This window comes from Pteronotus mesoamericanus, unplaced genomic scaffold (genome assembly GCF_021234165.1).
Source record: "Pteronotus mesoamericanus isolate MK-2021 breed Mesoamerican mustached bat unplaced genomic scaffold, CSHL_Meso_final contig_173, whole genome shotgun sequence".
Lineage (NCBI taxonomy): Eukaryota > Metazoa > Chordata > Mammalia > Chiroptera > Mormoopidae > Pteronotus > Pteronotus mesoamericanus.
Genome location: NW_026555072.1, coordinates 13,249,372 through 13,261,673, shown reverse-complemented (window position 1 = coordinate 13,261,673; position 12,302 = coordinate 13,249,372). Strand labels below are relative to the sequence as shown.

The following is a 12,302-nucleotide window of genomic DNA, read 5'->3' as shown; positions in this document are numbered from 1 at the left end:
TTTGCTTCCCTCTTGAAAAGACAACCCCTCCTGGATTTCCAGTGACTATAACTGGAGGGGGAAATGTGGAGGAACATCATTCCATCAAGGCTGTGTGGAATCAGATGCTGGTGGCAGAGATGGGAAGAGTCCCAGTTTTTTTGTGGTGCATGTTATTATTCATGGGAGTAGGGTTTATTCAGTAACAGGAAGTTAATGAAATTTTCTAAAATGTAAATTTTCCCCTAGATTATTTGAAAACTGCTAGTGGATGTCAGAAAATATCCTGCCTACATCTAATACATGGATACATTTTTCATACAGGAAATTGGCCCAAGGGTATGTGCATTGAGCTACCTCCACATTTAGATCTAAGAGATCATTGCAAAGTGGAAGGGGAATAGGACTCTGTACAGGTAATCGCCTGGGAAACATAACTCTCTGCTATTTATAGGAGCAAGTGAGAAAAGAAAAGGCAGAAGCAGGTTTTTTTTTTAATGCTAGAAGACAAAAGAGTGACACCTAAATGGGTTATAGTGTAACAATATAATGATAAAGAGAAGAAATAGTGAAAAATGAGAGAAAAAGACATTTTTAAAGGAATAAAAATTATATTTAAGGTGGAATTACCAACAGTAAGAATGCAAACCAAAAGAGAATGAAAGTATAGTGCTGAAGCAAATTAACTGTCACTATAGAATTTTAAATCCCAGTAAACTATCACTCAAGAGTAAAGTTGAAATAAAAATATTTTCAGTCCAGCAGTACAGTTGAGATGAATTAAAACTCAAAGATATTTGCTAAATAAAACAAATGGAAGATATGCTTATGGGTGAAGGAAATTAAATTCAGAAGAAAGAATTGGGATTCAAGAACAGTGGTTCATAAAATAATCGGTAAATGTGGGTAAATTTCAATGAGCATTGGCTGTGGAAATAATAATAATAAATAATCCAGGTAGCATAAAAACAAAGAAAATTCAACCACTAGAGAGTAATATGAATTTTATAAGGAGAGGGTTATTGCCATTACAGGCATGTAAGATTCTCATATTTGGAGAGAAGAGGTCTGAACTATCTTAAGACAGTTTTATATAAAGTATGAATGCTGAAAATTTTGATAAACAAAAAAAATAGGAAAAGAATGTATAATTTCTGAACCAGTAAAATACATAAAAGGAAAAAAAAGAAAATTTGATGAGCTCAATGGAATACAGAGAATAACTGAAAAAGGATATAGTAAGGAGATACAAAATGAGATATTAAACACAAATATAGCATTAATTAAGATAAATATAAACCAACTAAACTATAAAAGTTGATATTTTCACAATGAAAAGTGAAATGCAGCTTTATGCCATTCCCAAAATTACCTGGGACTAAGGATATATACCTATACTTAGTATAGGTACCCAAAAACCTATACTAAGTATTTACAAATCAAAATATAGCTGACATAAGTATATTCATATTTGAATAAATAGACTGTAAGGAAAATACATGTATCAGTGCAAAAAGAAATAATCCAATGTACAGGAAAATTTCAAACTTTTTTTCAACTAACCTCATAATTTTAAAAGGTATAAAGCAAACATTGGCAAATATGGAAGGAAAAATGAACATATCCTCAATTAGAGTGGGAGATTTTACTATACATCTCTCGATAACTGAGAAATCCAGCAGACAGAACGTTATTAGTATGGCCCTACTAGACCTGACAGGCACAGTAAGATTAAGTTTTCCTGTACCTTTTAAGCCTAACTTGGCTGTGCTGGGCGCCGGGGTGGCGGGGGCGTTGGCAAAGCAATTCTTGCCCTTTGCTTATTTTAGTACTTTGATACCCTCCTGTGGCCTTTCTCCTATGCTTTAGGGCACCTGCGAGGATGTACAGGCATTGCCTTCCAGTAAAATCTGACAGGGAACCACAGAGCAGTCTTTCCTGCCTGCAGATAATTAGAACCTTCACGGGGTGAGAAATCTGGTGGTCTGAGCCATTTGGAGGTGGTCAGGGAAAAAAGGTCTCATGCCGTTCTCTTAACAGCTCCCAAGATCTTCTTTTCCTTCCTTTATCCTCCTGCATTCTTTCTTTCTTTATCCCTTTCCCAATCTTTTCCTCTCTTTTCACCCTTAAATAGTATATTATTTTAGATCCTCCTGGTGCTAGAAAAGCAAAGTAGTACCAGCCCCTTTTGAAGTGGTAAGGCCCATTTTAACCAATATTTCAAAAATGGAACTTGTCCATAATCAGTATGGGTCTTTATCATTTTAAATTATTGTGATTTTATTGAGTAGTATAATAAATTTGACAATATAAGTGGCTAAACCATTTCAGAAGATGATTTTCTTGAGTAGATGCTATTATACTACACTTCTAATGAAAACATTTTAGAAAATAAATCTCACACACACTAATATTTGTAATTGCCGAATTTTTTTTAATATGAAACCCATAGCACACTTCACATTTTCAATATTACATGAAGAAACTTAGTAATGAGCAGTTAGTACACAATGAATCTATCACTCTCTTTACAAGAGTATTTGTGAGGCAAGTGTACTGATAAGAACATAGTGAAGTAACTGAAATGGGTAAAATTCCAACTAGCATGTGTTTGGCTTTTTACTTGGAGAATAGGAAAAAATAATCTAGTCTAAAGCTTTGCAGTAGCAAATGGGAAGTAGGATTAGCAAATAGGCTATTAAATTCTCGGAAAATATAATTACTCTTACATGAATTTAGAACAAATAAATATCTATTTATTATAAATTCATTTCTATAAATGAATTCATATAAATATAGCTGTTCACTCGCTTGATGCCTCATCTTCTGAATTAACAGCTTCTAAGTGTTATTTGCCAATAATATACTTAAATAATTAACTATAGAAGTTAATGATCAATTCACTATGTATATTTAGTCTCTTCCACACTTCTGATGGCACAAAGAAACCTAAGAGATAAATTAATCAAATTATATTCTATAGAGCCCTGGCATTCTTTTAAAGTACTTTGGTTTGGCTACAGGGGGGTTGTAGATGTGAATTGGAGCTTCTAGCTTCTCATCCTACTTCAACCAGATCAACTCTATGTTAATGTTTTTAGTATGTTGAGATTCTGTCTTAGGTATTGTTCATACACAGGACCTCCAAACCAAAAAATAAAATGCTTGAAAGCTGCTGATTACATCTCACTATTTGATTTTAACAGATTAAGAAATTGAGTTCTTAAAAAAAAAAAAGTCTAGCCCTGGATGGCATGGTGCAGTTGGCCATGCTTTGTCCACTGCAGAGCTGAACATCATTTGGCCCATTCCTGGTCAGGGCACCATCTTGGGTTGCAGGTTGGGACGTGTATGAGAAGCAACCGATTGATGTTTCTCTCTCACATTGATATTTCTCTCCCTCTCTTTTTCCCTCCCTTTCCCTCTCTCTAAAAATAAATAAGTAAAATCTTTTTTTTTAAAGTCTAAATTCTTTGCCCAAGGTCACACAGTGCAGGAGAGGAACTAAAAGTAGGAAACAGGATTTTAAACTCTCAATTGATTGCTTCTTTCACCTAACTGTTTTATACATGTATCTTCCTTTGTAGTTAAGAGGTAGATTGTTTTAGTAAAAGCCCAAGTGGATTATGCCTGCCTGTATGCATGTTTTATGTAGTCTTTCCTCCTTTGCTGACCTTGGTTTTGGCTGTATGACTTGCTTTGGCCAATGGATTATTAAGGAATGTGAAGGAAGCAGGTATTTGATAACCATTTGTATATCAAAGCTCTCCTTCTTTTGCTACTAGTAATTCTTCTGTACTATAGGAAAAATGGTAGGCTCATCTCATAGAAGTCTAGAGACCTTATGGCCAGAATTTCCAGTTGACATCCCAATTCATGAGTGAGTCCATCCAATACCACATGAAGCAGATATGCTTTCCCAGAGGTGGTGAGGCCATGGAATCATGAGCAAATAAGTTGTTCTTTCTTTAAACCAATAGGTTTTGGTGTACTTTGTTATGCAGGGATAGCTGACCAAAATAGTGGTATTGACTTATTGTTTCAACCGTGACCTATTCTAGGATCTGAGTATAGCATGTTTTTGAGTCGTTTCAAAAACTGTAGATCACACCAACTTTCTCTAGCTAATGTTATGTAAAATTAAGTATTCTTTCATTATTGAGATTTTCTCTTATGTTCCTTTAGTTTTCTCAGTAACTGTAATATGATAAATTTATATATACAGTCATACCTTGGTACTCGTTGGCTTCAGAACTCGTGAAACCCTGTACTTGACGCATTTTGATAAGAAAAAAATGCTTCGGCACTTGGCGCTTGCTCGAAACTCATTGCAGTTGCTAGAACTTGTATGAGTCATGCCTCTGCCCCACAAGACAAAATGCTTCATAGTTCGGTATTCGTCATGAGTTTGGGAACAAATTAACAATGAGTACCAAGGTACCATTGCATTTGGTTATCTTTAATTACAGAACCCTGGCAACTGCCACAGTTACCAGGATAACTTGTAAAGAAAAGGCCCCGGGTGAGCTAAATCTGAGAAGAGCAGGGATGGAAGAGACAGGTCCAGAATGTTTTTAATATTTGTGATGTCCAGGTCAAAAGCATATATGGAAGCCCACATACCAGATGTCTAAATTTTAAAAGTAATACATCAAACTAACAAAATGTTAAATAGAATACATTCTATTTTTTCACATTGACAAATATTACCTTACACAAACCTGAAAGAGCCAAGATTGAATTTAGAATTCTTGGCCTTCTCAGAGTTTTGCACTAGAATATGACAGCACAAATTAGCGGGACCCTGGTCCGGTGCTCATCCTGTTTTCTTCCTTCTTTCAACTCTAACATGTGCAATAATGCCTCTTGTGTACAAATGTGTGGGTACCTCAGCTTGCGTAACTACCATCGGTCCACACTTTCAACCATAATAGCCACCTCCTAAGGACCCTTCAATTCTGGGAGTCTCACAGTGGGAGGACTGACACTGGCAAGAGTCCTCTGCAAGCACCAGAAATAGGATCACTTTGAATTGTGAATTATGGCATCCCATGAAGTTGGAACGTGGTTGGGGCTAGGGTCCATGTAGGACTGCCCCATCGAGCTTATGTATTCCTTACGTACACACGTGGAGAGACAATGTCAGAGAAGATTCCGAGTAAGGCCCTAGAAAGCAAGAGGCCCGGGACAGGAAGCTCTCTTTCCTGTACTTAAGGGTGTGTGTTGGGTTGGGGAATCCCAGACCCTGAGACCAGGTCTTGAGATCAGTAGTTTGAGAAGTGATCCTAGAAACCATAGGTAGGAGTGTGAAAAAGTGAGAGACAGTGAAGATATGCAGCCAGTTCAGAGAGTGTAAATGAACAGGTGCCAATGTGAGCTTTTTGGTTTCAGTTTCACTGGGGATCTCTAGGAGTTAGTGGAGAATTCACCCCAGAGTTATTCTAACCAAAAGACAAAGAAGGTGAGTTGTTTTGTCACCAATATGATACATTATTTGTTGAGGGCTGCTGCTGTAGGCATTAATTGTCACTTCTGGCCTGATACATGGAGCTCTCTCCTGTGACCACAGCAAGCTCTCAAGAAGAATGTCACAGTTTTCCATAAAGCTATTGACCTATGGGAAGATTTAAATGCAAGAGGACATGGCAGGACGCAGATAGCCTCTGTTACAGTGCACAATTGGAAAGGACTGAGAAAACATGTCCCTAAAAGAGAATAATGGTATGGTAGCACAAAATTGCCAGTAAAATTTCCATGTTTCTAAGAATCAAGATAGTTTCTACCACTACTATTTTACATCTAAGGAAATGTGGATACTGGCTGAAGAACTGCTCCATCTAGAAGCAACTTCTTGTTGATAATATATGATAATATTCCTACTTATGTTTCTGGCATGACTCAATTAACTTATTTCATATGTTTAAGGAAAAAACATATTGTTTTTATCAATATATCTTCATATATAGAATGATCCTTTCTATGAATTCTACTTTATGGTAGATTTGTTTTTGGACTTGTAAGGGCGAGGGGCTGGCACTGTGCATTCCTTAGGGTCTTTGCTTTTGAACATTTCACAAGTTAGAAAATGTACACTTAAAAATCTCCTGTTAACAAATTTTACATACCCAAAACTCATTGCATCCAAATGTATAAAAGGGCAAATGTTTGAAATATCAATGAAAAGTGCAGAAATAAAATAGAGTTGGTAAATAAAAAAAAAGAATGTCCTTGGCTTTCACTTTTGCCTCTGTAATTAGGAAATGGGTATTTTAAGGAAAAGGGAACAGTGTATAACATAAAGCTTTTGACAGACACTTTACACTTGAACTTGTGCATTTCTGTTATTGTTTACTATTAAATGGCTATTCTTTATTTTTGATGAAAATAATAATTAATGTTGAATTTCTTAAATTTCCTAAACAGTTTAATTTTCTTTAAGTTGCTTAATCTAAGAATTTTCATTTCAGTCACTTCATGCAAGAGAAAAATGAGGTTTCCTTATTTCTGTTAATAAACCAACAGATTTTTATCAAATCATTATCTCACCTGTTTTGTTCTAAAGATGTTGCCACAATGCAAATACTTCTTTCAGAATCAAAGTATCAGTGAATAACAGATGACAAAATGTGCCTGGAGTCCTCTGGACAAGAGAAAATCTTATTCTAAAATTTGATTTGTACTTGAAAAGGATGGAATAATAATAACAACACTTTGTTTCCTCCTTAGACTGACTGAGAATCTTGGAATTTGGTTAGATGTAATATAGATTTCCAATGTGATCCATTAACAGTGTGTTTCAATATACAATATGTAACATTATACATAGCATACATGACATATAGCAATATACAACCTGCAATGTATGCTATATAATATATAATTAATGTATTTTATAATAGGTAGCACATAACATGTAACTTGTGACACATACAGATCTTCAGTTTATTTGAAAAATGGTTCGAAGCAGTTATTCTTGCAGGAGTGGCTGATTTTCTTGGTGTACAAACTTCAGTGTGTTTGGAAACAAGTTTGCCATTTTTGACATCTGTGTTATTAAATGAGGGTCAATTAAAATTACAACCAATTAATGTCATAATATCTGTCTGTTCCATTGGTTGATAAGCTTGATTTGTTTTCTTGGTTTGAAGGAACTTCTTTGCAGAATTAGGCTTCTAAATATTTTTATTGGTTGTTTTTCATGTACTACTTAAATACTTTGGCATTAGTGGTGAAATTTCTGTTATATTCTTATACTGCATTCTACTTTAGGGTTGAGTGATTTTTATAATGGCTTTCTCATTTTATGGAGAATAGGAAAATGCTGATCTTCTGAGATAAAGTAGTATTGCTCGGAAAGAAAGGACCAGCATAGATAGTATACCCCTCATAAAAAATGATATTATCTATTAACTTAAGGTAAATGGAATAGCAAGGTGATATGAGAAGTAGTCATTAGACATGTCTCTTTGTGCTTTCCTTGGTTATTAACTAAGAAAAAAATTAGTTCTATCTGTTGGTCAAGTTGCAAATTATTTTGATTGTTATGGGACAGAGCACTCGTAAGCCATGAAAATCTGGGAAACAATAATGCTTACCAAATAGTCCATACATCCGTCTTATTTCTTAGCCCCCATTCAGTTAGAGCCATGTGACTGGTTCTGGCCAACTAAATGTAATGGGTGATGGTCTGGGGCTGAACATTGAAAAGTCAGTCCTTGAGCAAACTTCTAGCCACTTCTCTTCCCCTGACCTGCAGGGAAGGAGGAGAGGTGTATCTGATGGTACATCTTTCACAGCATTGGCCCCTGAGTGACTTTATAGAGCAGACCCCCCCTCTGACCTATGAATGACCTATCTGTCATTGACAAATAAACTTGCCTGTTATGCCCCAAAGATTTAGGGTTAGTGTGTTACCTTGGCATAAACTAGTCTCTTCTAGGTTATACAATTAAACACAATAATATTAAATATTGCTTTACCCCAAAATGATTTTTAGGATGTATGCCATTTAAAATAACTACACTGTTTTAAAATTATTTTCATAGTTCCAGATGGATCTTTTCTAGTTCATTTACGATTTGCTCCTTTGTATCCTGGACGCTACCCTTGTCGAATTTTGTTGGTATCAAACTATGACGTGCGTCAGTATTACATCGAAGGTGTGGTAGGTGAGGCCACTCCAGAAGGTGGATTTAAATTTGAATCACCCACATTTCAACCCCTTACCCAGAAGATTCCAATAGTAAGTACAAGCTTTTTTTTTTGTATTTTTCTTCATTCCCACTGCCACCATCTCAACTGAAGTCCTCCAAACCTCTCATCTTGAACTATTACCGATTTCTAAATGATCTGTTGCTGTTTGTTTCTCTACATTGAAGTCAGAGTTTTATTCCTGAATATAAATTTCATCTACTCACCTGATTAATTACTTTGTGTAAAAAAATAATGGGATCTCTTTGTGTAAAAAAATTAACTTTAACTTCCTTAACCTATCATCAAATTCCCACTCAAAAGCTATGCCTCCCGGCTCCACCAAGCAGTGCACTGGACTCTCTGATCACTCCGCTCCAAATTCAGTTGTGATCTTGGCCTTACTAAGATGGTTTTATGGGCACTAAAAACAATGATTGTCTGTAGCTTGGCTATCTATTACTCAAAGTGATCATATAGCATAGAAGGAGATAATATAATTGTAAGGAACTTTGAATTTTTTGACCGATAAATTGTCTTTTGTTTGTTTAATTATTAAAGATATGACAGAAGTCTGCTCAAAGCACAAAATCTTGCTGTGATGAGATATGTAACCTTTGCTATGTAAGGAATGTACTAGTAAGAACACTTTTTTATGGCCCATTATTAGGAGTAAAATGTGTAACCCCAAGAGCATTTGATCATTTAAACCAGTAGTAAGTCCAACAAGGCACTATTTCTTTAGATATTAAATAACCCATGGATCAACTTGGTACGCAAGGCTCCTCTGTCTGACACTGAATGAGCATATAGACATTCATGTGCCTTGTAAATGGTTTTGATAGTTGTTAAAAAAAAGTGACTTTCAAGTGGTAATTCTTAAGAAATAAAATTTAAAATACAATATATAATTTTATGAAAAGCACCAAGAATTAATATGTAATTCAACTGCGTAAGTATTATCTCTCTCATATCTATCTACGTTTTTCATGCTTTTTAGGGTAATGAAACATGGAAGGAATGCAAATATCGAGCGTTTATAGAAGGAGAACGGTTTTTTGGACCATCTGATGTATCTGTTGGACCACGCCAAACTTTAGAGTATCCCCTCACATTCAAACCTCTTTTGCCATGTGAAGTTATGGTATGAACTCATTGATAATATTTACCCAGTATTAATGTGTCAATAAAACAATGTATGATATTAACCTCTATAATTTATAGTAAATCTTTTTTCAGATAAGTTTTATTTTCATGAATTTGATCATTTGCGTTCACTTGGCTTGAAACTCTAATAAATGTTTTACCTTGAGGGCTAAACATTCTGAAAATTGTAATGCCATTGGCTGCCATTAATTATATCCAGATTACTTTTATATAAAATGCTTAACAAAGTAAAATCATTACTCCTATTGTTTTTATTCACTAAGGAAATTGGTATTTCAGAAATTATTTTCTGAAGACATTTATTTGACAAGGATATAAACACGCATATACTTGCTATGTAAGAGAATGCCTATCTAACCTCTGTATTTAGAAAAAGTAAAGAGAGATATAAGGTTTTCACAGGAAATTCATCTTAATCCTTCAGCCAAGGTATTGTACATAAACTGGAAGAGTAAATGGACAACACCTCTGTGAGTGCTCATTTCATTAATCAGATTCAAGATTAAAAAAATAGTAGGAGTTGTATGTCATCCAATTGTGACTCTTGTAGAGCTGAGCTTTGGTTGATTTGTCACAGGCCAAACTTATTCTACAAAATAAAAAAGATGGTACAGAGCATGCCATTGCCTTGAAAGGGGTTGGCAAAAGACCTGTGGCCTTGGAACACATTGTGGCAAACTGTAAAGTGGGGATCCCAGAAGATAGAATCGTAAGGGTGCCCAATTATGCAAAGAACACGGTAACATACAAGGTAAGATTATTTATTTTAGTAGGAGTATTTTGAGTTTTATGAATATTTAAAAACATTTAATTATATTAGTGTGAAGCAATGACACATAAAGAATGTATAGTGTTCTGCTTTTTATTAGTCTAACAGCTATTAAATTTCATTGCAATTATAAAGCTGAATTAGTTCCAAACAAGTTTCATTTCTAAAAATTAGTATATAATCCTAAGACATTAGAATCTACTTATTTGAGTCACGTGTATTTTCACCTGAAGAGGTTGTACAAGATAATAAATGGTATTTTCAAAAGAATTTTTTAAAGTTTTGAAATTTTAATATGAAACTTATAAACACAACATTTCACAAGTATTTTCTGTCATTTACCAGTGTGAATAATAGTGAGAATGATTGCATAATTATTTGCATGTTTATTTTTTATGGAGTTTTATACTTAGCTCTCCTTGCTTGATTTGTTTCAGCCAATCACAAAATAAATTATCAACTCCCACTCTCACATTTATCTAGATTGTTGTGTGCGCAGCAGAATCCTCGACATAAGCTTCAAATATCTATCCATCACAAGTACCTGAATTCAGTTTTACAGGGTACTGCCAACATTTGGAAATTCTCTGTATTTACCTTCTGCTTTTTTTATGATCATGAAAAATATGTGCTTTGGTTTTCTTCTTCCTTCCTTGCTGGATTGCAGATGGAATCAATATTATAAATACAAATCTCTTTTTGTTACTCCTCTGCTAAAACCCTTCAATGTCATTTCTTCCCTTCAGGGTGCAGTACACACTCCTCAAAGTGGCTTTACTGTCCTTCAAAAGCTCATGTGCTCAGCTTCGTCTCTTGCCACTCTTGGCTCCAGCAACACCTAGGCCTGCGCATAAAAACATTCCCTTTTGCTACCATCTTGAAATCTCAGTCCAACTCCCTATCTTCCATGTCCTTGTGTTTGTCTAACTCCTTTTCATTGTCTAGGACAAGTCCTAGACACCACTTTTCCAAAAATCCTTCCCTATTCTCATAAACCTGGAGTAGACACCTTTCAAGTGCTTCCACGTCATCTTTGTACCTGTTTTACCATCATATGTGCCTCATATTGCTGTTGCCTGTTTATTATTCTCCACTAGAATATAAACTGTGAGAAAAATGGCATGCCTCATTTATCCATATTTTTATAACTAGCATAAGTCATAGTATCAAGCACATAAATAGTTTTTAAGGAAGTTTTATTTAGTGAACAGATACAAATGTAATATGTGGCATTTAAAACAAAGGAAGGAGAGAGGGAAGGAAGGATTAGGAAGGAAGAGAGGAAGGAAAAATCATGACTACTACTACTACTATTTCAAATTTAGGAAAAAAATAGTTTTCTATCACTCCTTTCCCCCTTCCAGAATTTACTGGAATCCTGTAAGGCAAGGAATCCTGTCTTAAGAGTTTAATGAAAATAGGTTAAAGAAAAATCTGTAATTTCACAACATTGGTTATTTCATTTTGTTGTTATGGTGGAGATGATGTCTACAGGTTTTTAATACTTTATTCTTCAGAATGAATGTATTTTTTTAAATGTAGGCTTTAAAAGTAATAATTATGCTGTATCAACTATAATTAAAAGTAGAATTCTATTCATAACAAAATTATTCTCACAAACAGCAATAATTAGTCTACATTTCTATCATTTTAGTCCACAAATAAAGCTGAAGAACCTGCTTATTTTACTTATAGAGTGTAAATTTTTAGTGAAGCTCTTTCTTTAATTAAAGATATTATCCATTAAATTAATTAAATTTTATTTCATTAAAGCATCAATAACACTGTTCATGTACTCTGGGCCTTCCTAATATTTATACTTCTAGCCTCAGGGCATTTGCCAAAACTATTCAACAATTATTGCTTGACACTCAGCAGTTGCCTGAAGCTACAATAACAGTTGTGGCCAACAAGAGTTTGGCCAAAAACTTGAAAGGAATTTTGGGGGAATGAGATGTCCCTGGGGAACGTGCAGGCCACATGCATGTGCAGAGCTGTGCACTTGCTGAGGAAAGATCTGAGAGGATCCAGTTTTTTCATTTCTGGCTGACACAGAGGCACTAAGTGAGCTGGAAATGAAGGATAAGGCAGAGTTATAAATAATTACCAAGTGGCCAAAATGTGTTACTACACACTTTGATGATTTATTGTTTCAAGGCATTTAAACAAACCTGTGAGAAATTTTTCCTGCCCTCTA

The 12,302-nt window shown here is 34.9% G+C and overlaps 1 protein-coding gene across 1 annotated transcript in view; it reads left to right on the top strand.

Moving 5' to 3' along the window:
- CFAP47 (cilia and flagella associated protein 47) overlaps positions 1 to 12,302 on the top strand; it is a 332,513-nt gene that overhangs the window by 205,839 nt on the left and 114,372 nt on the right. Inside the window, exons 45-47 of the mRNA XM_054566336.1 lie at positions 8,025 to 8,221; positions 9,170 to 9,313; positions 9,914 to 10,087. Coding sequence (XP_054422311.1) covers positions 8,025 to 8,221; positions 9,170 to 9,313; positions 9,914 to 10,087 — 515 coding nt within the window. The remainder of the gene's footprint in view (positions 1 to 8,024; positions 8,222 to 9,169; positions 9,314 to 9,913; positions 10,088 to 12,302) is intronic.